The 27104-nt window shown below is 46.2% G+C and overlaps 1 protein-coding gene across 3 annotated transcripts in view; it reads right to left on the bottom strand.

The window, feature by feature from the left end:
• Positions 1-226: 226 nt before the first annotated feature.
• Positions 227-27104, bottom strand: part of KLHL3 (kelch like family member 3) — a 109356-nt gene continuing 82478 nt past the window's right edge. For 2 of the 3 annotated variants that reach the window (XM_004420159.3, XM_087429756.1), the window contains 7 exons: positions 20386-20503; positions 19781-19978; positions 18152-18253; positions 14562-14690; positions 10893-11033; positions 8708-8851; positions 227-4765 (listed from right to left, as the gene is read on the bottom strand). In XM_004420159.3, the coding sequence (XP_004420216.1) occupies positions 4737-4765; positions 8708-8851; positions 10893-11033; positions 14562-14690; positions 18152-18253; positions 19781-19978; positions 20386-20503 (861 nt within the window). In that variant the 3' untranslated portion in view covers positions 227-4736. Of the gene's footprint in view, positions 4766-8707; positions 8852-10892; positions 11034-11373; positions 14444-14561; positions 14691-18151; positions 18254-19780; positions 19979-20385; positions 20504-27104 lie in introns of those variants that run through there. The other variant, XM_087429757.1, reaches the window with a different exon arrangement.

Below are 27104 nucleotides of genomic sequence, written 5' to 3'. Positions count from 1 at the left end.
CACCTACTGGAGGGACGGGCCTCTCTGGGCCTCACTGAAGAAGGTCTTTGTGGGTCTGGCACTGTGCTGAGGCCAGACAACAGAGACCAAAGGAACCCAGACCCTGTCTAGCTGATCTTAAGGGAAAAATTTTTAAATTTGAAGACAGCAGGAGCAAGTCTATCCTTTTCACGTCTGAGATATAGTGGAGAGGCTACACTACAGAAACGAAATACTGAGAAAGGTTCTCACAGTTTGGCTTTTATTAAAATTAAAGTAACATACAGTATGGGAAACTACAACACAATTCCTGTTAAAATAACACATTTGAGGAACTGTTTCTTCAGCTGTCACTGTAACTGATCAAGCATGTGACATGTGTTCTTTTATAAGATATACGGTCCCTAAAATCCAAGCAGAGGACACCAGACCAGGACCTTACCCATGCAATGCGTGGTAGGGGGTGTCAGTGATCGAGCCTGCCTGCCTGTGGGCAGCCACACAGACAGAGCACTCAGACAGACATTCACATTCAGTGTCTTGAGTTTTCTTTCGAAGAAAGTATTTTATACATCATATACAAATTAAACAAGAAGTCCAACAAGGGTCCTTTATTGCCACTGAAAAAGGGGAAAAATAATTTGAAATCTCTTAACCAAAGGCAAGAACATAGCACTAGAATAATTCGTTTCTCCAAACACCACAGTCCTATGCATTCCTGCCGTGGGTGATGCCATATCCACGAGTCACCAAGCTGCATGACAAAGGCTGCACAGGGGCTACAAGTCTGTGATTATCCACTATGGAAGAAGCCTCTTCCATTCCCAAATGTCGGAAGTGCTGCCAGCTCCCCTGCTTGGTCAGTAGATACACAGCACAGCTGAACATGAGGGGCTTAGGACTCTAAATAGTGCAAACACTTAAAAAAAAAAAAATACATTCCAACCTCCTTGCTTCTCCAGGCAAACAGAGTCTTAAAAACTCCAGCTAACTGGAATATGTGTTCACTCAACCTCCCAACTTGATCCAACAAGGTGCAAATGGGGAGCATGGAGGCAATTTGAATGGCACCTGTCCCAATAATAATAAAAATAAAGATTTTTTTAAATGACGCTAATGGTAGGTAAGTACACAAAATAGAGCCTGGAGTGTAGACATAGCTCAAGAAACAAGTAAGTTATAAGTGTAGTGTGAGCAAAGCACATGCTTAACACATTCCGATGGGGATCATGAGGAGTGACCCCTCTTTTAAAGTTTAAAGACAATATGTTTCCAAAAGGGATGTCATCCAGTAGCAAAGGCCTTAAGCTGCTGGAAGCTTCACAAGAACAAGGGGACAGAATAGAATGAGCACTGGTCTGCTGGACCTAGGAAACGCCTGGGAGTATACAGTGGAGGGCAGGCCCCTCTCTGGGGCTTCTCCACACCATGGTGTGCCAGGCTGAGTGCCAGGCAGTGACAGCTACCAGGAGACGGGCCAACCAGCCTCACCCCCATGGAAAACAGATCCCAAAAAAGCGGACAGGCAACATAGATGGATAAGTGCTGAGTCAAACTTAACATTAGTCCCTAAGCAATTCAAGAAATACCAGTGATTGTATTTTTAAATTCAGCAATCTCCCTTAAATATGGTGTAAGAAAGAAGACTCCAAGTCAAAGAGACTTGTCTATCTGGAGCTACTGAAAAAATCCATTTTTGGAGGGTGAGAAACAAAGGGAAGACAGCTACAGGCATGAACTATGTCTGAGAGTGAATGACGTCTAGAACATAACATTTCATTATCATGGACAATAAAAAGCAATTCAAATATCCTGAAAAATTATCTTATAAAAATACCTACATTAAAATTTTAGCGTGAAAGTTACAGCTTCAATTTTATAAAAAGGCAATCTTTGAAAGGATCTGGCTCAGGAATATATAAACATTACACAACAGATATCAAAGTAAGACAGCTCAAAAAGCATCTTAGGGGATATTGCAACTGGTTTGTCGTGAAATAGAATTAAGTATTCTTATTGCATAGCAGAAAATGAGGTCACTTTCATTTGCATAATACTGCAACTTTTTAGATGGAGAGATGCCATTGGGTACTTATGAGAAATAACTTTGGAATTCAGAGTCTGACTTCTATGTTGTCCAAATCAGTATCCAAGTGGTGTCTAAGCTGCTTCTAACCTTGGACCGAATTCCATTTCATCACTGCGATCAGATTTCAGATACACCACTGGCAAAGCTGCATTCACAAGCAGGTGTGGCCACCTGAATGGGGGGCGTCGGGGGTCACCTACCACATGGCCACCACAGACTTGAAAGTAAGTCTGTTGTGTCCACTGTGGAGAGAGAATCGTACCTGGTGATAAAGAGACAGCAGGCTTTGGATGGCATCTGTGGGCAGCTGAGCAGATTGGCTTTTTGGTGATGACGTACCAGTGTTCTAGTCCCCGTGAGAAAGGACACATGAGGATGAAATGAACACGGCCCCAGCAGCACGACCAGCAGGGTCAGTGCTTCCTGGGAAGAGAGATGTGAGGTGGAACCAATAGCAAAAATCCAAAAGCAGAAAACATAGCTGGCTAGCTTTCAGGGAAGGGACCCCTCCGGGAAGATGGTGCACAAACAATAGCCTCCCCCACATAAGCATGAAAGCCCAGCTCCCAGGTGCTGGGGGAGGGGATGGGGAATTCACCTTTCACCAGAAATCACCCCAGCCCCAACCTCCTCCCCACCATCCACACACTCACACACCAAAACAAAGTCCCAAAACTTCCTCAGAGAGGGAGGAAGAACATTTGGAACAAAAAGCTCATTCCATCAGCTTCCAATCCAGAGCCAGGCAGAGCTCTGAAACCACAGCCATCTCCAGTGCTGGATGAGACAGAGCATCCAACTAAAAGCATGCCTGATTCCTTTAGAGATGTTTCTTCCAGGTCCATCAAAGCTGCTTAGTCTCTTCCCAAGGCTAGTAAAAAATTCCGGGTGCCTTGGTGCTCTCCAGATGTCTCGCTGAAATAGCATCTGCTCAACATCAGAAGGAGAAGTTTCCTCTTCAGGAGAATTGAGTTTTTAGTGCACAATAAACATACAGTAAATACACAAAGTGGCCAACTAGCTGGGGAGGGCCCTGGGTTTCTAACTGCGGCAGGGTGGGGAATGCCAATCTCCTGCATTACCTGCTTGGAAGTAGCCCATTTGTGTCAGAGGTTCAACATCAGGGTTCATAAAGCCCACCAGCTCCCTGCAAGTGGACCTAGACATCTGGGAGGGTTAAACCCCAGCCCCCAAGGTGGAGGCTGTTCTCCAGACACAAGACTTCCTCACTTCTTATGCCAGAAATTCCAACATAAGCAACTGGCTAGTTTAGAAACAGCACAGCTTTAAGCTTCTTTTTTTAAATACAAATGACTCCATGTGCCCTCAAATACCCCCTCCAGATGCTTGAAGTTCTGTCATTAATAATTTTTACCTGTGAATTAGCAAAGCTCTTATCAAGCTCCTCTTTTAAAATGCAAGTACCCCTGAGAGAGATCACACAGCCAAGCCCTACCACCATTTCCTCCCCAGGGGAAGCAAGGAGGAGGGGGCTGTTCTGAGGGTTGGAGAGAGGGTACAGGCCCTGGAATAGGGGGAGAGCACAAGGCAAGGACATCAGACAGGCATGACCATCATCACAAAGTGCCGAGGGCCCGCCCCAGCTGGCATACTCCTTTGAAGGCATCCATGTCCATCTGAATCACACAGGACTCCATCCAATGCAGGGACAAACCTATCTTTGGGTTTGGAGGGAGGGTGAGCTTTTACTTATCCTCCAAACCAGAACACTTTTGAAGGTAAAAGGAGATGCTGTGAATAATTAAGCCTGGACAATAAGTATAAATGGAGACTGTCCTATCTCGGGAAACCCAGAAGTAGGATCCTGTCTGAGATCATTACGGGCAGGGATCGAAGCCTTTCCATTTTGGGTTTTATGTTTTTGCTTTTTGTGTAGATTTTTTTTCTCCAGTGTGTTACTCAGGGCTTCTATGATGAGCTAGTTTTCCCAGCTGAAGAGACAAAAAATCTCCCAGACCTGGAATCCATGACATCCAAGACCAGTGGCCCAAAGACCGAGCAGTTCTCTTCTGCTTCCCAGAGGAGAGCCCAAGGAAGAGCACCCGCTGTGGGGCTGGGGAACCCCTTTGTCCCTAGTTCTAGCACACAAAGGACACGGTGCAGCTTTGAGCATGCCAGATCCTCTGCAGACAGTGTCAGTAGTCAGGCCAGTGTGTGGGCATGGTCAGAGCACTGCCCCTCTGGCTGCTTATTTCTGGACATTCCCTGTCCAGCTCGACCTCCAGCAGACAGCAGCTTTAGTAGTCTCAGGGGCCCCACGGGCAAATCCAGAAGAGAGGTTTCTGTGATTTGATTTTCAGCATAGGGGAAAAAAGTATCAGTAGTAAAGAAATCCAGTAGATTGTCACACACCCCCAACTCAGTGAAACGCCATGTTCTATACACACAAGGTGTCTCTGTAGAAACACAAAAAAAGCCCAAATGTGCCGCCTGGAGCTATCAGGAACCCACGGCTCAGGGCAGAGGTCAAAACACCTTAGGGGAGCAGGAGATGGGTCACTGGTGTTCCGGACGGGACGCCACTCTGCCAAGTCTCGCTCCACTGCAGACTCTCGCAGCGAGTGGCATCCAGCCGTCATGGTCCCGCTGTTCTGAGTCATAAGCAGCACCCCTCCCTTCCTCCACATCCTGGCAGTGGGAGTTGGGGTCACAAGGGCTTGTGAATTACAGCAACACCTAAGATGAAAGGGAGAGAGAGTTATCATCTTAGCTTCTCCAAAGTTATTCAGAGCCCCAAGGAATTCATGAATCCAAGGCAGCCCAAGCTGCCTGGATTCCCTTCCAAGGGAAATGGGCACAATTTGTATCCAAATATTGAAGGCCCTCTGGACTCAGGCTGCCAGCAGCTGGCTGTTTCCCGCTGTAACAGCCAAGTCCCCACAAGATATTTGAGCCCACGAGCACAGTCCTTCAACACCAGGTTAGTGGTCTCGTCCCACATCATCACATGGACTCACCTCGTATTATGATGACTCCCCTTCCCAACCCCAGCACTCAGCTTAACGACACTCAGCACCCTCACTGGAAACACACAGGCAGCTCCACAGCTCTGAATTTGTATCACTTTAAGAGAAAGCCATGGGCCGGCCCCGTGGCTTAGCGGTTAAGTGCATGCGCTCCGCTGCTGGCGGCCCGGGGCCCGGATCCCGGGCGCGCACCAACACACCGCTTCTCCGGCCACGCTGAGGCCGAGTCCCACATACAGCAACTAGGAAAATGTGCAGCTATGACATACAACTATCTACTGGGGCTTTGGGGGAAAATAAATAAATAAATAAAAAGAGAAAGCGATGAGTGGTTCACGTCTACTTTTAGAAGACACTAAAATGAACTGGAAAGAACAGTGGAGTGACTTCATGGAAGTAAGAAAAACTGAATTCCCATCTTACCTCTGCCACCAGTCAAGCTGCACTGTGGCCTCAGACAAGTCCATTTACCTCTTTAGGCTCAGTTCCCATACTATTCAATGTCATCTAACTGAAAGACCCCTCCAGTGCTAAATTCTATACTTGGATAAACACTCCAGACATGTCTGTATGTGTTAGTATTTTAGCCAAGTTGAACCACACTTAACAGCAAACTTTGTGAATCCGTGTACGACCCTAAAATCTCACTGTAATGTACTGAGCTATATGGCAGATACTGTAGGTTGATTTAATCAACTCCCTGCTACTTGTTCTCTACTAATAGAGACTAGTAAGTTATGAGCCCAGCTTCCCAGACTACCTTGCAGCTGGGAGTGCCTTGTGACGCAGGCCTGGCCCACATGATCGTGATGCAAGCCTGCCATTGCTACAGCTTTGGCTTTGTCCCTCGTCCTGCCTGGAATGCTCATGCAAGGCCAAGGGGGAAGCAGCAGCTATTGATAAAGCTGGCAGAACAGAAGAGAGAGGAGAAATCTGATTCTTCAATGACAGTCTGAGCCACCAGGCCAGCCCTGGACTTCTTTCTGCCTGAAACCAATATACTCCTTCCTTATTTAAAAAAGTATCTGTTCGTTTTTCTGGTACCTGCAGCTGAACAAAATCCTAGATCAAAATCCAAAAATAACAGAGCCTTATTTTAACATATTCCCATGACTATAAAATCTTCTAGTTGAAGATGAGATTGAGAGAACATCGCTCAAAGAAACCCCAGGATGCCCTACGGTGAGATTCTGCTAAGACATTTATTTCATGTTTATTCCGGTATAGAGGTGCAGACATAAAAGCTTAGAGGTGGGCAGAACCTGAGTCCTCAGACCCAGATGTACTGCCTGAACTTGAGAAAATCTTGCCTGCAATCCAGGGTTCTCTTTCACAAAGCAGTATTTTTTTTAAAGCAGGCTCCTGTATTGCTTTTTTATATAATCTTTTTCTTTTGATTATAAAAGTAAAATATTCTCATTATGGAAAATTTGGAAAATGCAGAGGAACACAAAGAAAAAAACTTTAACCCTTCGTACAAAGAGAATCACTATTATCTTTTCGGAATATTTCCTGGCTTCTAATAATAGTCACAATCATTTACTGAGCGGTTTCTACGTGCCAAGCAGGCGTTGTACTAAGCACATCCCAACTATTATTGCATTCCATTCTCACGACAGCCCTAAGAAGCTTGGTATAATTTTATTCTCATTTTACAAATGAGAGAAAAGGGTTGGTCCGATTGATCACCTTGCCCAGAGTCCCAGGGCTAGTGCCAGAGCTCGGATTCAAAGTCAGATCTGACTCCGAATCCCACTTCCTCAAGCAGTAGCGATCAAACCCCCACGATGCAGCTACAGGACTGAGCTCACAGGGTGCACACACTCTGCATCCTCCTTTTTTAACCTCACAGTCTGTCGCAAACATTTCCTCATGACATTAAAAACACTTCCACTGTATAAATATTACACAATTTATGTAACTATTTCCCCTCATGTCACTAAGTAGGTCTCAGTTTTTTGCTATTATAAATAATGTTCCATCAAATAACTTTGTCCATAAATCTTTGGATTTCAGGACATTTCCTTAGATTCTAAGACAATAGATTCACTCAGTCAGTAGCTTTGAACACAAATTGCACATCTGCTTGTCTCCTCCCCACCTACTTCTGGAATGGGCAGACAGAAAGAAACAGACATGAAATATTCAGCACATACACAAAATCCTAACCACTCACGAAGCCTTCCCCTCTCGTTAAAGGCACGTGTGGAGCCAAGGGGGATCCCTCACTGGCCTCACAGCCTTGTACTAGAAAATGCCCTGCACTTTCCACTACAGCTTTGAAGAAAATGACAGCGCTGGTTTTAATAATTAACCATGAGAACAGAATCACTCTAGGATCAAAACGCCTCTAAAATCTTTTATATTTAGTTGATAAAAATCCTAAATGAGGAAAAAAAAAGTGAAATAAGTTCATTGCAATTGAAGCCTTGTGTTGAGAGAACGTGATACAAACGGCTTTGAGCCTGCCAGGCACAATCTTCATTTGCACTGAAATCAAACAAGATGGAATGATTAACCTTTCTAATGCAAAATGGGAATAAGAATACCATTGGAGTCCTGGTGTAGATTACATGAGATAATGGTTGTAAAATACTTAGGATGATGCCTGGCACATTGTATGTGCCCAATAAATAAATGTTAGCCCTAACTAGTCCAGTTTCTGGAAAACCAGACACAAGGAGCTAGGCTACATCATGGATATATAGGTTTGCTTGTCACCCTACAGAGCCCCGACCTCAGCAGCACTAAGTCTGATCCTGCCCCCTACATCTCACCAAACCCATCACACACACTCCCCAAGAACAAGCCTCTACGCCAGCCTCATGCCTTACTCCTCCCTCCAGCGTCTTGCCTGGAATGCTTTATCCCGAACCCTGAGCTGGAGTAGCACAAAGACAACAAGCTTAGGAGTTAGACCTGGGTTTGAACTCTGACTCTGCCATTTTTTAGCCGTGTGGCCTTGGGCAAGTTACTTAAACTCTCCAAACCTCAGTTTTATCATCCGTAACATGGAAGGGTACAGTCCATCAACCAGAGGGTTGTTGAAAAGATAGGAGCAAATGTATACAATGGTGTACCTAACACACTGCCCTGTGGCACAGAGAGGGGGCACCTGGCAAAGGGCAGCTACCTGTGTGGTTATGACCCACTCAAGTTTAATGAAGCCCCATCTCCTCCAGTGTGTTCCCTGACTCTGCCAGTTCCCACCTGTCCTGTCCTAAAGCCTGTACAGTGTGTTACATTTAGAACTTAAGCTTGTATTTCCTGTTTTGTGTAGGCAGGTCTTATCTTTCCAAATTAATTTCTGGAAAGCAAGAATTGTATCTCATTCCACCTACGAGCCCGGCACAAAACAATCCAAGAATGGCAATGAAATGCTGAAACCTCTTATGACAACTCAGATCTGTTGGAAGAGACTCCCTGGAACACTGTGTTAAGAAGACGTCAGAGGCTACATTCAGGTTTCCTGGGGAAACAAACGCTAATTATGGGTATCTGTTCTGGGCACAGAATGAAGGAGTGGTGACATATGACAATTATGTGCCATCCCTGGAGGAGGCACTCAGTCCCAAGTTAAGCAAGCTTACCCCCACTGATCCCACCGAGGGCCTCCAGTGTGAGGGTGGGAGGGGGGATGGAGCACACTGACCTGCGTAGCTCCGCCCTGTGCTCATGTTGGTTGGCAGCAGCGTCCATTTGTCGGTGACAGGATTGTAGTACTCCACTGAAGCCAAGTTGCAGGATCCATCATCCCCTCCAACCACATACAGGAGCCCATTCACTGCGCAGACACCTGAGAATCGAACAGAAACCACAGGAGATATTATAGCAGGAGCACAGGGGATCAGGATGGTGGAGAGACATATCTGCATTGCCCTGGAGGCTCTTTTCCTCCCCTTCGTGGTAGCACAACAGAGAACCGGCTCTGCAGGTCTGAGTTTACTCAACAGAAGAACATACTGACAGCAGCAACCGGGTTCCGAGGACCCCCCTTTCAAACAAGGTCACTTCTCTGAGCAGGGAGCTTTCACTGCTACTGGCCCCACAGATGTTCCCTGCCCCTGATCCTACAAATTTGTAGAGCATTATGGGTACAGGCCCTTCTCCATGGAACACTGCCCACAGTGCATGCAGACTTCCTATGTCCAGCCTGAGCTACGGAATCAGACAATTCAGGGGATTTTATGCATGCTACTACTACTGTGCTTATAAGTTTTTCCCTGATAAACCCTGTTATATTCATATTGTGTGGCGCTAATGATTTATATGACTGGGGTCTAAACGCACACACAGTTCCCAGGGAGGAGGCACTCCTCCCACCCTGATCTCAGAGTGAGCTGGTTTTGGGGCAAGGTCTCATGCAGCGACTCAAGAGTAGGAAAATGTAATTATTGCTCATCAAGGTTTTAAAAGGCCATAATCCAATATACTGTGTATTTTTCAAAACTAGATTAAGGGATTGATGATGCTTAAAAAGTGAGAGTATAAAATGCACCACCTTCCTGGTTGGTGTGAAAAGCACATGTGCTCCTTCTGACTCAAAAATTCCACTTCTGGTGTTTTGTTCTAAAGAAATAATTTTAGATGTGTGCATTGATTAACTATAAGGGCCAGTCATAATAACCGAAGTATTACTTATAGGAAAGATGGAAATAACCTAAATGTCCAACAGTAGATGGATTATTTAAATTATGAAACAGTCATTTAAAATAATATCATGTAAATATATTTCCTGTTATAATAAGATTTTCATGAAAGATTGTAAAGTGGATTAAAGGGCAGGTTATAAAACAGTATTACAGTGTGATTCCATTTTTGTTATAAAAAAATAAAAATAATCTATATGTGAGCGTGTGTTATACACAAATTTACATCTGAACTTAATTCTCCAACTCTAGATAGACTAGCTGTCTTGAGGGTTTTGTAATTCCTTGCTCATGTGGCTTAAGGCCAAATGCCAAGTTATATCACAGCAGGCTTAGGCAATGAGCAAATTAATAAACTCCCCTCTGTTTACACTTTCAACAAGTCAGCTACAAATGGGTTTAGCAAACAGGTAATTTGACTATAAAGGAATTAAATCTGCCTGAAAGTCACCTGTTTGTCTTTCCAGCCTGGGAAGCTGGGCTAAGCCAATACTTTCATAGAGTAATTAGGCATAAAGCAAGATATTCTAACACAGGACATGACCCACAGGGCAAAGTTCTAAAAGGAAATAGTTTAACAGGGGTGTCAGGCTTCAGGAATAAAAACCTAAACACTCTAAGGTAAATCCTTCCTACAGGAAGGAAAAGGGGAAGAGAAGGAGAAATAGGAAGTACAAAGGAAGGAATAAGGGAAGCAGTCCCACTAGAGAATGAAGCAGGGGCCTGGCTACCCCTAAAAGGATGGAGCATGGTTCAGGTGGGAAGTGAGAGGTTCGCACAGCCAGGCACTGGCAAAGAAAAGAGAAAACCAAGTGCCGTTGCCCGGCCTTGTCCACACAGCCCTGTGCTTAGCTGCCCAACAAAGCCACGGGCAGGGGGCCCTAACACAAACCAGAGGGCTTCTCTGGGTCTGTGTCCACATGTGTGCAGTGAAAGTCATCACCCCTCACTGGGAGGGGAGGAACCCTCTGCATCTAAGTGGGGGACCCTATGGCTAGCTCTTGGGGTTCCAAGCTCTCCCCTCCCCTAGCCCAGAGCCTACCCAGAAAATGGACCTCCCTATTCAGGATACAAGCTCAGGCCCAGGCTCTGGGAGTCTCTCCCCTCTGCCTCTCTTTTAGAGCTGGTGTTTGCAGAGAGAAAAGACCCAGAACCCCTCAAGGGGAGGAGGAGAGAGCAGCATATTACCTGCATTGCGCCGGCACATGTTCATGTCGGCCACCTGCTTCCAGGTGTTTGTTCCAGGATCATAAACCTCAACACTCTTCCTCACCAGGGGCCCATCGTGCCCACCTGTGGCATACAGCTGTCCGCTGAGGACCCCAACGCCTGAAAGGCAGAGCACAGTGAACCAGCCTCAGGCTGGCTATAGTGACCAGAAACCAGGAGGCCTGGTGTCCGGTCCTGGACAGCCAACACCAGCAGGGGGATATGGGCAGTGCTGTTTTGTCTCCCTGGACCTCAGTGTCCTCATCTGTAAGACAAATATAATGATACCCTGCCCATCTCACTAGGCTGTCAACCTGAAAACCTCAAAATATAAAGCAAATATGACCCCATTTCTATTTAAAGAAACATAAATATATATAATATATGTAATAGATATAATAGATATATAATATATATGTATATAACATATATGTAACATATGTATGTATAAAATGGGGAAAGAGGGTTTATATACAAAGAAAAAAGAAAAAAAAAAAAAAAGACCGAAAGAAATCCACCAGAACATTAAGAGTAGTTATTTCCAGGTGGTAAAATTACATTTGTTCTGTTTGCCTCTCTACATTGCCTAGTTTTGCTATTACTTTTATTCCTCAGCCTCACATTAGCTGAGTTAAAAATGGGACTAGCCACCCAGCAGGTGTGCTGGGTCATTACCCCTGCTTGTCCTGAAGCGGCAGCTGCTCCCTGCCCGCTTGCTCTCCTCCTAGACAGCAGAGGGACAGTAAACCACTCACGATGTCGTGAGCCTGAGCCGAGGGCTTGGATTGCATCAGTTACAAGTCTGAGTGCAACCTTTTAAAATCCTTTAATACAAGCCAAGGAAACCAAAGCCAGGAAGGAGGAGGGTGGCACAGTCCCCTAGAAAGAGCAATTAACTGGATGGCCGGGATACCTGGGTTCTGGACCTGTGTCTCTAACTTGTCCGTCCGAGGAACCTTCCCCTTTCTGGACCTCACTTTTCCCGTTTGTGAAGTAAGGGACTGGACTAGACCAGGAGTTCCAATGGACCGTAGACTACTCCACTCCATGGACAGGCTGTATCTCAATCAGCTGGGGAGACGTTGAAAAGAGAGATTCCAGGGCCTCACTCCCTGAGACACTGCTCAGGGATCACAAGAGGTATCTCATGTGTTAGGATGTGAAGCCAGGTGTCAGACCCAAGGACTGGATTTCTGGAATATAAACTTCATATGGACAAGGACCGTGTCTGTCTTATCATGTCTGTTTCCCGTGCCTGATGGTGGGTAGCAGGTTCTCAATAAACATTGTCTGAATGACAAAACAAGTAAAATCTCATGCAATTACACTGGTGTGCTAGTGGTTCCTCGCAGTTGCCCTAAACTAACAGCAGATGGTGGTGTTGCATCAACAATGGCTATCTAATAGGCTTGGGTTTAACAAACTTCAGTGTGTTCCAAAGTTGCCTCACCTTCCCCTCCCCCATGCACAGGCTGGGACCAGAGATGGCCTCCTTTCCTCACAACCATCTGCTGGCATTGCCCACACCCTGCTGAGGAGGCAAGCAGCCTTCCAGGCATTCAGGGGCACCACTGCCCTTTTGCAGCCTCCTCCACAAACGGTCACCCAGAGGTTTCCTGGACCTAGAGCCACAGGGTTTTCAGCCGCTAAAAAACACCCACTACGACAAGCATGTGGGTTCCCAACTCCAGAGGTGAGGCTTCCCCAAATCTTAGGGATGTGAAGCCCCAAGCAAACGCTAACCTGGGAGCCTGAGGCCAGGACTCTGACAGTAACCTGAGGAAAGAGCCCACCTCTGGGAGAGAGACTGTTCCCAAAATCGAGGTCACTGCGCCTCCCTGGGACACAGGCAGTAGCGTTGTCACCGTCCAGGGCCTCCAGCCCAGGTGAGAGGCAGGAGCCGGGCTGAGTGATCTCCACTCAGCAATAACCCCTGGGCAGCCTGGCAGCTACAGAGCAGCGTCGCCTCCACTCTGAAGGCAGCTCTGTCCAAGACGAGCCTGCACTGGCTGGTGCAGGCCTGTGCTCGTAGCCCCTCCACACTTGCTGCTTGAGACATTCCTCGAAGCAGCCACACCTCTCAGAGCTGCTGCACTCCTACCAAGCTGTCCCTACATCCTTGACCTTTGAACTTGCTCTCACACCTCAAGTCACAGAGAGGATTTCTAGGACTAAGACTACTCGATCAAGACCCTATAAACCAAAATTACTAAAAGAGCTCTATGAAGGGACAAGAACCATGGGACGTGTGAATTGAATTGGTCCCTAAGGAATATCTACTGCAACCCATTCATTTTACATCTGAGGAATGAGAGGCCAGAAAGGGGGAAGGGACGTGCCCAGTGTCACACGGCAAGTTTGAGCAGCCCCAGCACTAAATCCCAGACCTCCTGACTTCCAGGCATATGCTCCGTGTTCAGAAGGGCCAACCAGTCAGGATTGGCAGAGACAAGCTTCCTAAAAACAGCATTCCAAACACAAATGCTTCTTCGATGGAATCACATAGCTTTTTCTTTTCTAACCAGTGAGCACACAAAGGTTCTTGAAAAATATTAAAATAGCATAATTTTTAAGGAATGCTGAGGAAGTGGTCATGTGTTTGATACTGTAAAATGAGATCACAACTCAATCTTCAAAAATATTAAAAACAAGAGAAAGGAATAACATTGTGGGTAAAAACTCCCAATTGTGGCTTCCCTTCCCAGAAGTCACACAGCCTTCCCGCCAGGCCCAGGTTGGTCATCAGTCACCACGCCCCACGGGAACTGGGAACAGAGAGCCAGGGCCCAGTGCCCCCGTCTGCCCTTCCAGACCCTTTCCCTTGGGCCTCTAAAATGATGGGGAAGACAAAGCAGGGAAGAAGGGGCTGTTGCTCCACTTCCTGAAAACTCCCAAAGGACTACAGAGTTCCTAGTGTCCCCACAGGAAGTGGAAGTGGCCCACATTTGGGAGGTCATTCTCTTCCCATGGAGGGGAGGACGGTGAAGTGGGGAAAAGTTGGGGGGATGGGGGGAGACATAAATTTATCTCCAAATATGAACACTGATAACTTGGCTTTCAACCCCCAAGACAAGCAAGCTTTAGCTTTTCTGCTGAAGACTGGTACAGCGTGCTTGTCCTACAACTTCATGAGAATGAGATTCTAATAATTTAGGGGTCACAAAAGCTAACTTTGAAGTGAGACAGACCTTAGTGGGAACCCTGAGGTGTCAGTTACTAATGATATGACCTTGGGCAAATTACTCAACACCTGGTCGACTTACTTTCTAAATCTGTTGAATGGAATTAATATTGTGTCTATGTTTTAGGGCTGTGGTGAGGATTAAATGAAATGGGCAATAGACAGTGCTTATTAGACAGAACTTGGCACACAGCAAGCCTTCACTTTCAAGAGACGCAGACACCTCCACAGAAACAGAAGGGATGATGATGAAGAGAATATTATCTCACCTGTTTTCTAGCAAAGTGATCCCCAGGGAAAGGTTAACTTACAAGTGCTTGTGTCGAGCTGCAAAGGTGCTAGTGGGATTCTACGCATTAAAAGGAAAGAAGAGGGAGGTAAAATAAGGCAGAATGTTAAGCTGTTGGTCTCCAGACCCGCCTGTGAGCAGAAGAGACATAGCCTGCACCCAGAGGCTCTCCCTGTACCTGCGCCACTGCGGCGGGTGCTCATGTCTGCCACATACGTCCACTCATTGGTCGCTGGGTTGTACTGCTCCACGGTGCTCAGGCACTGGCGGGAAGCCCCATCATAACCCCCAACAGCATATAGCTTCCCTGGAACAGACAAAATGGCTGAGGGCGGTGCCGGGGAAACACATTTCAGGAGCTGAAATTCCATCTTTAACCAGTGGGGCACCCTCACCTGCATCAGATTCAGGGCCCCATCCCTCCAGAGAGACCACTGACTTACTCCCCGACCAGGATAAGCATCCTTCACATCTCTGCCTTCCACTTCCTCTTAAACCCCGGGCTCCTTGAAGCAGTACTGAACCTCTTTCTAAATAAGCACTCCAAATACCCAGTACGAAGCTATGGCCTAGCACCACTGGGGCTCAGCATATTCTTGCTAGTGAACCACGTTAGATCTTCTCCAGAACAAGGCACCAGACAGATGGAAAGCTACAGGGCCCCAGCTACAGGCAGGCAGGCCCATTTTCTGGCTAAAGGCTCACAATAGCAGACAGAACAAATATTGAAAAATATTCTTCAACGTGAACCCAAACCCTGTCTTAGCCATGGTTTGTACTCCAGCCACAACTCTGGCAGGTGGAGCATATGATGGGAGTGCCCTGCCTGCACTCTGGGCTGGGGTGACTGGGATTTATCTGCAGACTCCTTGATGACCTCTGAGCCATGCACAAGGGCTCTGAAGCACCATCACCTATTTTTAAAATAAAAATATCATAAGCTGTTATCCAAGAGCATCATTTCTGCCTGGGGCTGGGGGTGAAGTTGGGCAAAGGTGCAGGAAATTGGTATTTGAGCTCTCCCAGAGCAGAGAGTCAAACATTTTGGGTTTAACATGTAGCCTTAGAATGCAGTAGGAGGGTCTCTTCTGTGTGTGTGTGCACGAGGCGGGGGAGTCCTACCTCTCTCATGGGCTTCAGACAGATAGGGGACCAAAGAGTTAAAACAAGGATCTTAAACACTAGCTGTAGACCAAATAAACACTGCCAGATGCAAATCTACTTAACAGAGTTACTTAAAAGATTTTTTTTTGTTGGGCCGGGCCCGTGGCTTAGCGGTTAAGTGCACGCGCTCCGCTGCTGGTGGCCCGGGTTTGGATCCCGGGCGCGCACCGATGCACCGCTCCTCCGGCCATGCTGAGGCCGTGTCCCACATACAGCAACTAGAAGGATGTGCAGCTACGACGTACAACTATCTACTGGGGCTTTGCGGGGGGGGGGGGGGGGGAATAAATAAATAAAATTATAAAAAAAAAAGATTTTTTGGTCAATATGTGCTTTCTTAATGGAGTGATACCAAGAGTACAACTAGTATGTGAAAATCTGCAATTATTTTAAGTTAGAAAGAGGTTTTCAGGCTCAAAACTATGCTCTACTATCAGGACTATTGCCACATCAAATGTGAAATTATTTCTTCTTCTATTATTGAGCCTGGTTTTGTTTTCTGCCCCACAATCCTCTCAACTGGCACTTCTAAAAGAAAGGGACACCTCCTCCCTGGTTCTGCCCTCACCCAAGCCAGAAGGAAAAAATTCTGACCCAGCAGCTCCTCCAGGGTATAGACCACACACTCTTGCAGTGTGTGCCGGCTGGGATGCAACAACCTGCCCACTCAGCTGCCTACCACTCATCAAAGCCTAAGCCACTGGGGGAGGAAAAGAGTGGGGTGTGGAGGAGACAGGAAGCACCTGAGGGCAGCCCCAGTAGACTGAAAACCTTATTCTCCATAACACACCCTCTCCGCTCTGTTGGGAGCTTCCGCCTAATCTCCAAGCCTCATTGGCCCTTTTCCGAAGTAGGGATTCTTCTAGGCAGCCAGCAGCAAATGATCCTGACTTGCATTCCTTCTTTCCCAGTATCATTCAGACTATATAGCCATGGTAAGGAGACGATGAGAGGGAGGAAGTACTGTGGAGACAAAGTGGAGAGATATATCTACGAGGCCACGGCAAAGCCGAGTCCACGGAACCTTCTCCCTCAACTTTCTCATCAAAGCTGGAAATGGGACTCATTGCTGCCCAAGGACGACCCACAGCCAAAAGAGCTTCAAATTCAGATGGACAAGATAAACGAATTCCCAGTCTGTCCTCTGGGTCCACAGGGCATGCTACAAGACAGCACTTCCCCACATACAGAACATGCTGACAGAAACCTTTGTCAAGGGGAGTATTTCAAATTACCACCATGAAGGTACCTCCTCTAACCCCCATCAACCATTCCAACCTTGCGTCAGCTGAAAAAATACCCACTCAAGGTCTCTCCTTTAGTCTATTAACAAGGATATGCTATTTTTAACCCCTACTCTATTGTCTGATATTCCTGGCTAAGGAACAAGGGCGGGAAATGGGAAGGTAGCTAGACAAAGCACTTATATTTGGCAGACAAATCAATTTCTGTTCCACCAGGAGGATGAGATTGCAAGAAACAATTTATCTTGGTAGGAGGACAAAATCCTTGCACTCACTAAGATGACTTGTTGAGGATGTGAGAATAATATACTTTTAAATGAAAATTTAAACTACACAATCCTGGTACAGATCGAGAAATGCAGTGAGAGAAAAGGATCTTTCCATTAATGTCTAACTCACTGCATGCTACACTCTCCCCGAAGCACGTGCGTGTGTTCTGGCGTATGCACAGGAGAGAGAATGTCTGTGTACATGTCTGCACAGGTATTCCAGCGAAATTCTCACTGCAGGACAGTGTTGTCCTGCAAGTATAATGTTCTCGTCCAAATAATGCTCTACGCTTTAATCCATTGAATTCACACATATTTATAAAACTCGTCCCTATTAGCATTTCCTAATGGTCTAAGGAGTGTAGCATGGTAGAAAGATCCCTGGGTTAGGAGTCAGAAGACCTGGGTTCAAGGACTAGCTGTGCTATTTACTAACATGAGGCATATCACTTACTCCTCTGGGACTCAGTTTCCCCTTCTGGAGAATGGAGAAAATCTAAGTCCTTCCTATCTCCTTCAGAAGGGTTTTGGGAACAAAATGAGAAATCGAATGTAAAAGCCATTTACAAACTGCCTAGCTATGCCCCAGACCTCACCACTCCCTCTCGCCTCACCCCACACACCTTTCCTGGTTAGAGTAGGACTCTACCACCAACCTGCCCTGCAGTGACTACTCAGACCTAGAAAGAAAGCATGTTGAAAGCATGTGAAAGCATGTTGGTCCCTCCTCACTCAGCTCTCTGTTAATGTTCAACATATAAACATGAGGACAAAATTAATTAAACAATTAACTCTCACCCCTCCACAAGATGCTCCTGGGTTATATAGAGACTCTGGATTCCCCACACTTCTCCCCTCCCCAACCTGTAACAGAGCCACTGACAAGCAGCCAAAGTGACAGGCTGGTACTTCCCCTCTAGGCTCCTACTCCCCCAAGCCCACCTCACTCACTTATTAGCCTTGGGCCAGCAGCTGCACCTCTCAGAGTCTCAACTTTCCTCATCTGTTAAATCAGGATACTGCTACCTGACTCAGCAGTGATGGGAAGAACAGAGCCAGGGCACCAGCCGCCACCCACTGCTGCTCCTTACCCTCCACGACGCCCACGCCCACACTGCTCCGCCGCGTATTCATTGGGGCCACGAAAAACCACTCGTTGGTCTTGTAGCTGTAGGCTTCCACTGACGCTAGGCCTGGGAGACAAGAGACTCATGAGATTTCTATGGTGCCAGACCTCACCCTGCTGTGCCAAGAAACAGTGAGGATGGGGGGAGAGTGCAGACCTGGGGGCCGGGAACCCGGGTGTACAGCTCAGCACCACCTCTGCCTCAGTGTGCAGCCTGTGGCACCTCCCTGAAACACATATGTACTGTGTCTGTCTGAGGGGTCCACTAAGACCTGACTCAGAGAGTGCATTGTGAGAGGACACGGGGTATAACTGAACTGCCCTGCAAACATAAATCGTTAAACCTACAGAATGGAATAAATACCTGAGGTCACCTCACTGAACACCTATTCCAACTCTCTTTTCCGTTGTTTTCCTCTACCCTAGAAGCTGGAAATTGAAAACTTGCCTTCCCAGACTCCCTTGAAGATAGGGGTGACCAAGTCAATGCAACCTAAGCAGAAGTCTGGCAGAGATTTCTGAAATAGCCTGTGCTTTTCTGATACAAGTAATACCCCTTCCTGCTTCTTGCTACATGGAACACAGATGTGTTGAATGGTGCCATAACAGCCATCTTGTGATCATGAGGATAAGGCCAAGAGACTCTTAAAGAATGTGGCCCCAATATCACTGAGCAACTGGATCAAGTCAGCAACTGCCAACCTCTGGACTTCTTGTTTCATGAGTAAAACAAAATCTCACATTTGTTTAAGCCATAGTTTAGTCAGGTTTTCTACTAACAGCCAAAAGCAATTCCTAAAAGAAACAATGCCTCACTTCCTTTTTGTTCTCTTTATTCCCAGGTCCTGCTCGCTAGAAGCAGCCCCTAGAGGGGCTATAGACCCTGGAATTATATGAGTGAGGCAAAGAGAAGGCTAGGAAAGGTTACCAATTGTGAAGACAAAAATAAAAATTCAGATAAGTCAAAAATACTGTTTTTCACATCACTGGGGGCCAAAGGATATCATCTTAGTTTAATAGAGTTACTGTCTACAGCGATATCCACCTGGAGATACAAGGAAAGATGAGATCATCTCTCCAAGTCCATATCCACTAGTAGTTTCTGATTCGAACTTTGAAGCTAGATAAAAGCCAGAAGCAAGAGGGCACTTCTGCAGTGGCACAGCCTTGCAAAGCTTCAGTGGGGCAGTAGGAAGGGCAATGGACAAAGACCGTGTGGCCTGAGTCAAGTCTCTTCCCACGGCTGAACCTCAGCTCCCTCATCTGTTCATTAGAAGGTTTAGACTACAGTCCTGAGACACCCTCTTTCTAAGGCTCGTCTTCTAAGCAAATGGGTTCCCAAACACTGGAAAGGAGAAAAGGGCCTCTTCTGAGGGCAAGGTCCTTCCTAGAGCCCTAGAAATGACAGCACATGGGCAGTTACATACTCTACATGTAGGAAGGCCAAGCTGGGAGAGGAGGAAAGATGGGTATGTTCTTGGGGCAGTAGTTACAGATGGACAGAAGGTTGGCCCAAGAAGTGACTGAGCAAACCAGAGTTGTATGGAGGGTGTGTCCCAGGCTGGGACGGCTGGGGACCACGTCCAGCACCTACCAGTACTGCCATCAAAGCCCCCCACGGCATAGAGCAGGTCGTTGAGCACGGCAGCGCCCAGCGTGCTCCGGCGCTCCTGCATGCTGGCGATGGACGTCCACTGGTCCTTCACACCATCATACACATCCACCGTCCGCACGCGCAGGGAGCCGTTAAAGCCACCCACAGCGTACACATGTCCAGCCATGAACACCACACCTGAGGCACAGGAAACCAAGGCACCAAGGTCATCTCAGGTGGCTAATTACTCACATCAGTGAGGGACAATGGGGGAGCAAGGCAGGCACATGAATAATTCACCACAAAAGGTGATCTCCAACTTCAGATATTTGGAAGTCATTATGGGACTCATTGGATTTCTTTTCATATTTGTTTTTCTACTTTTGTTTGATTCAAACAAATACTTGGATTAGCTTGAAATCCGTAAGCACGTAAGAACTGAACCCAGAAGGTGTAGGTAGAAACCGGGCAGGTGGGGAAGGGAAATGAAAGGAGTCTGTAATACACAGATGTTTGGGGAAACAAGGAGCAGCGCGTGACTTCCAGCACCAAGCAGAGACACGCTGGGAAAGGCAGCTTGCAAAACGAGAGATGGTGCTGCTCACCTGCTCTGCATCTCCTGGAGGGAAGCTCAGCAATCTGGTCCCAGCGGTCCTCCTCAAAATCATAGCACTCCACGCTGCGGATCGCCTTGGGTGCCTGGCCGCCGACCACGATCATGACCTCCAGAAAGACAAGTGGACGTTAGCTGGGTCACCCAACATCTGGATTCATGGGTGACCAATCCCATATTCCACATGCTAACTGCCCAGGGTCCAAGGGTGATCAGAGAGGACAGTTTACAGAGCTACATACATGAAGATGCTGCGCCTAATCACCAACAGGTAAGAATATTCAAGAAAAGTCTAACAAGCATCTTCCCACAGAAACACAACCATAAAGTCTACGCTCCCAAGTGCCCCTGCCCAGGGCTATGCTGGGGGTACGTGCAGCCACTCAGGGCATCTTCTGCAACCTCAGTGCTCTCAAGGATTTGGGGCAGGGAGACTAAATTTTACAACAAAATAAAATATTCCAAAATATATATCAAAACTTGAATATATTTTGGAATAGAGTACAGAATGTGGATGCATTTTTAAGATAAAATTACTTCAAAAATATTTCTGAAGGCATAGACTGCAGGGGGCACTTACTCATTGCAGTATGGGAAAAAATTTGGTAAATGCTGCTTTGTGGTAGTTACCACAAAAATGTTTGTAACTGATGATATACTGAAAAAGAGTGCTAAGTAAGGGAGTAGCTACCACTGCCAGTCACTGCCCCAACAACTCTGTGAGGTAGATATTATCATCCACGTTGACAGAAGAGGAAAGTAAAGCTCAGAGAACATAGGTAAGTTGCCCAAGGTCACACAGCTAAGAGTGGCAGAACAGAGACGGAAAGACAAGTCTGTCTGACACAGAGGTGACGCCAGCCCTACCCCTCTCCTGCTCTAGAGACAAGGTCCATGCAGACAGCTCACTATAGCCATGTCTTTCAAACTGCAGGTCACATTTCATTAGCACGTCATGAGATCAATTTAATGGATTGAGACTAGCATACTTTTAATAGAACAGCACAGAAAATATAGCAAGGATGTTATTTCACGAAATATTTATTCTGGTTATGTCTCCTGGATAGCAATTTAAACATTTCTTAGTGTAGGGTGTAGTAAAAAAAAAAAAAATGAAAGCCACTGTTCTGGCTGCAATAATAGAACCTCAGTACTTAATTGCGGTATCCCCATTGTTGTGTCTAATTTTTGTTTATTAATAACATGACAATAAAGTACCAAAGTTAACAATAGTTTACATAGTTTAATAAACTTGTGCAAATTCATGGCTGTCCCTGTAATGATATCACTCTCACTCACTGGCATTCCAAGATGCTTTCTTAAGTAGAGAAAAAGGGATAGACGTCACAGGCAGCCCATCAATATAAATCACAGGATTTTCTCATTACCCATAGCCTGTCTTATTTACCCAGTGGTTCTCAGCTGCATCAGAATCACCTTAAGGGCTTGTTAAAACACAAATTGCTGGGTCCTGAGCCCCAGAGTTTGATTCGGTAGGTCTGGAATGGGAACGAGAATTTACATCTCTAACAAGTTCCTGGTTGATGCTGACGCTGCTGTTCTTAGATTCATACTTTGACAACCACTGTTTTAACCCATGGACCATAGGGACATCCTGATGATGTGCCATTAAGAATTTTTGCCATTATGAATTATCCTAGTCCTCTTTACTTCCCCACAATGTATTTGGGGGAGAGGAGTGATCATCAAAATCCGTGTGAGCTCACAGGAGTACATCCCTCAGGTGAACATTATCCCCTATATGGGGAGGCAGAACCAGGGCTGACAATCATTGCTCAAGATCAGTCATTTATTCCCCAAGATTCCAGATTCAGGCTCACCCACTGCCCATGTGGGTGGTCACTGGTCATCAGTTAGTCCACAGCTGTCGATGGTCAAATGTGGGTGACCAACGTTCAAAAGCTCAGAATTCAGTTCTGACTTCTGGGACACCCCAAAGGAAGTCAGGACACACAGTCCAGGCTTCGAGCTGCTTCCAGAAATAAACATTCTGCATTTGACTTTCCTTCGTGCCTTGGCTCAGAGGGTCCACTGCTCTGTACGAGAGAAGCTGAAGTCTACATTACTTCCCCTCTGTAATTCTTTGCTCAGATAGGCATCCATAAACAGTTCAAGGGGGATGTTGATGAACACAGCTCCTCAGCAAACTTCAGACAGTGCCCAACTTACCCCTCTGGGGCCAAATGACTTGCCCTGCCTTCATCAACACACCTAGAACTTGCATTGTCCTTCTGGTTCTGAGTTGGTAAAGCTGAAATGAAGTCAAACTATTGCAAGGACTTTCTTTGAAATCTGATTTTTGGGCCTGAGTGAGAATAACATCAGTTTTTAGTTTTCTTTCTGCAATCATCTCAGGCACGCAACACCCTCACACTTGCTCTTCTCTCTCCTTGAAACATTCTTCCCCCTTTTTGATCCCTCTGCTTTAACACCTGCTTATCTATCAGGTCTCAGTTTATATGTTACTTCCTCCAAGAGGACCTCTCTGACCTCCAAATCTGAGTTACATGTCCCTTCTCTGAGATCACACAGGCCCTGTGTCCTCCCACTAAAACTGCCCCACACTATGCTGTAACCGTCTGGCGACCTGTCTCCCCTCCTAGACAGTGGCCCTGCCAGGACAAAAGATGTATCTGCCTCAGTCACCAAGATAACCCTAGGGCCTTATGGTGCCAGGTAAAAGTGAGGACTGAGATATTTATTTGGAATAAAGAATGAATGAATAGTAAATAGCACATGCAAAGAGTTAAATGGAAAAAGAAATACACAAGTAAATGAAAAAAATACACAGGCTAGAATGTCACATTCTTGGATTAAGACATGTTGGACACCAATTACAATTTGTTTGAGGAAAACAAACAAAATAAAAAAAGAGAGAGAGAGCTTTTCCCATCTTTTGACTCAACTACCAAAGAGAGACTGTTTATTCTTTGCACAAGCTATCAAGCTTCTTCTGTAAATAAAAAAAGGCAAAGCTTTCAGGGACCTCTTCACATCCCAGAAATTGTCTTCCACCACGGGTAGGGAAGTCCATTCATATTGGGGAAAATCCAGCACTCATCTCTGAGAATTTTCATAGTAATACAGAAAAAATATTATAGAAATGCAAAAAATTTTAATGTTAAAGTAAACCTGAGTATAAAGACATAAATAATACAGGAGAAGGTGTTCAAAATAAACCTGCCTTTGAGCTCAAAGACCACTTGTGAGAGATGACTTTTAATATTCGACACTTGTACAATGATCTGGGAAGAGTAATTATGAGGCTTTGAAGGGTAGGACCATCGGTTTTCGAAAATGTGGAGGTAGCTCAAGGCAGAAGGAGGAGTAGCTGTACTCTCTCTTCTCTCATAGGCATAAGAAATCCCATCTCTATGGCAGGTCTTGCAAGAAGCCATCATACAAGGCACACTACACTCATCATGTAATCGTACAGAGTAAAAAGAATAAATGTCCTATCTTGAATACTTACGGATGGTTGTTTCCATAGATACCTGACATTAGCAATCAATTAGACAAAAATGAGTATTCCCCAAAGTCTACATGTATTACATCTCAGAAATTATAAACCTCAAGCTACTTAGGAAGACCACAGGATGTAGGGCAAGAAGAGACTTGAACTATTCTCTCCTGCAAGCCCTTATTTTACATTTCCAGAAAAACTCAGGCCCAAGGAGTTCAATAAGCATATTTCTTTCTTTCCCCAATATCCCCAAAGCCCAATTTACTAAAGATTTGTAATGTCTTTAATAGAAATTACTGACTTATATCAGCTTATTTAATGATCACTATTTTTTACATTTTGCCTTCAAGGTAACTCTGAGTAAAGAACTACCAGTGGTCATACGGGAATCACAATCAAGTAAAGAACAGCTTCCAGGCTAACAATTATGCTAGCCCAAACATAATTTAATTACACTCAAAAAATGCAGTGTACTTGGGAATCTTGCAGGGCACCTTGGGGTTCTGACCCCAAGTCTCAATTGTCACTGTGTTGAAGGCTGCAGAAGTGCTGATGAATGGAAAGTTCTGGTTGAGAGACTATGGGTGAGCCAAACTCGACTGTTGAGGGGGATGGCTACTGGACAGCTCCCAAAGAAAACACTCTCATTTTGTAAAGTCAAATGGTATTTACTTTAGGGAGATTAGTGAGACCACAGAAAGACTACCTGATTCCTTAGGAAGGAAATTTCACTCCCAGCATAACAAGACGGTTTTTTGTGTGTGTGTGTGTGTGTGAGGAAGATCAGCCCTGAGCTAACATCCATGCTAATCCTCCTCTTTTTGCTGAGGAAGACCGGCTCTGAGCTAACAACCATTGCCAATCCTCCTCCTTTTTTTTTTTCCCCAAAGCCCCCCAGTAGATAGTTGTGCATCATAGTTGCACGTCCTTCTAGTTGCTGTATGTGGGACGCGGCCTCAGCATGGCTGGAGAAGCGGTGCGTCGGTGCGCGCCCGGGATCAGAACCCGGGCTGCCAGTAGCGGAGCACATGCACTTAACCGCCAAGCCACGGGGCCGACCCCAAGACGGTTTTTAAATACATTTATAATGCTATCTCTTTTACATGGATGATTCTGACTCCACCAGTGTGACTGTGGGAGTGAAGGCATGTTGGTCACTCCTCACGATATGACGACCACTCTGTGTTTGAGAGCCATTAGGTACCAGAGATTAGCCAGGGAAAGGGGCAGTCAGTGAACAGGGCAGAGCTTTCCAGCCGACTTGTGGATCAAGACTCTATCCCTAACCCATAAGTCATTAGACTCTCCACTAAGGTGAGAGGAACAACCTGGGATCTGCACACTTTTTTCATCAGGCAAGAGTAGAGTGTATGTCCAAACTCTCTTCCATGACCGGTGAGCTGGGCAGGAGGCAGGCCCAGCCAGTCGGTCCCTCGGGCCAGGGCAGGAAGCGAGAGTCTCTCTTACCCTGGTGCGTGGGGCCGCAGGGCTAACACCAAAAATTCATCCGAAGGAGCATGTCGAGGTCGAGGCAGAAGACTTGTCCCAGCAGGTTCCTGAGCAACAGGTGCTCCTGGCAAGGACTGACAGCCAAGGTGCAGAGACAATGGAGGCTGGAGAACCAGCAATGCGAGAGCAAGACCCGGGGGAGAGAGAGGGAGTGGGAAAGTGGACTTGGGAGTCAGATACACCCGGGCTCAAATATCAGCCCAGTCTCTCAATAGCTATGCAGCCACGGGCAAGGCACTGAACCATGCTAAGCCTCACTTTCCTCACCTGTAATATCAGGATAATAGGGTGTTTCCCCTCTGGGTGTCAGGAGGCTTAAATGATACTAAGCACTTAGCACAGTGCTTGGTAAACAGCACACACTAAATGTTAGCTTTTATTATTGAATCAAGACCAGCATCATTACTATTGTTTAAAGCAGTTGGTAAAAAACAGATACTCAATAAATGTAGAAAAGGACACTCATGATCTGTGAATGGGAGGGTGAGCACCACTAATTTCAGCGGTGATGATGCAGCTTTTACAGCACCCTGCGGTGTTTTCCAGGTGTGGCCTGGGTCCTTTAAAGGGCCAAGATGAAAGAGAAGCAGTGTCCACCAGGGGCCTGGCCCAGGTGAGGAGTCACCCCGCCCACCCTGCCAACAGCCTGGTTTCCAGCAGCGTCTACCAAAAGCAGGACAGCCCAACTCAGGAGGAAGCCACTCACTTCCAGCCCAAACGGCTTCTGGTGTAATTTTTAATAAGTTCAATAGAGATGTCAACTGAACTGAAATGCCAGTGAAAAGTGCCAGGCTCGGTACATCTCCAAGGGTTCATTTGCATCTTCCTGGAACCTCCTTTCTCTGCTGCCATCTGTGGAACAGGGTAACGTAGGAGTGTTTGGAGCAGCTGGGAGACAGCCTCTGGTTGTCCATGGCAACCCAGCCTCAGGGAAAGTGCTGGGTGGTGAATGTGTGGGAGCCCAGATGATGTTATTAGCTGTTCCGGCTTGAATGTGTCAGTGTGATCTGTGCATATGCGGCTCAGGAAAATACACCCTTATTAGCCTCTGCAGCTATCTCAAGGCAGAGTCCTATTTCTTTCAGGCAGGGGGCTGGGCTGGCAAACAGGTTCACTGCTGAGAACAGTGCAAATCTCTCTCCACCACTTTGTTTCTCAAAGTCGGCTCTGTCAGAGAGCCCATCTGGACTGAATTCATGAAAGCCCAAACTTGCCTGCCCTTGGAATTCCTGTGGTTGCTCCTCCAACTAGCCCAGTTATCTCCTAACTTCTTCTGTTCCTCCACTTATTCGGCCACACATATTTCTATCTTGCGTTCTCAGAGGGACTTCTTAAAAGTCTCCAGAGGACAGGAATCTGGCTTCTTTCCACACAGTACCCAGCTAAAATGTTTCTGTGAAATTCAGAGACAGCATAATGTTTAACAGTTAAGAGCACAGGGTCTGGAGTCAGCCATCCTGGGCTTAAATCTCAGCTTGGCTATTTACTAGCTGTTCTTTAAAGACACATCACAAATTCTTTGATACTCCTGCATTCAAAACATGGAACTTAATTTCCCTCCCCTTGAGCACTGGCTAGACTTACTGACTTGCACCTAGCAAATAAAATACACAGAACTAATGGGGCATCATTTTGAGAGTAGGGTACGAAAAGACTACAGCTTCTGTCTCGGGCGTGCTCTCTCATTCTCTTGCTGTAGAATCACTCACTCTGGGAGA

Source organism: Ceratotherium simum, chromosome 4, assembly GCF_057802395.1.
Source record: "Ceratotherium simum simum isolate JZ-2026a chromosome 4, ASM5780239v1, whole genome shotgun sequence".
NCBI classification, from domain to species: domain Eukaryota; kingdom Metazoa; phylum Chordata; class Mammalia; order Perissodactyla; family Rhinocerotidae; genus Ceratotherium; species Ceratotherium simum.
This window is presented reverse-complemented; position numbering and strand designations above follow the sequence as displayed.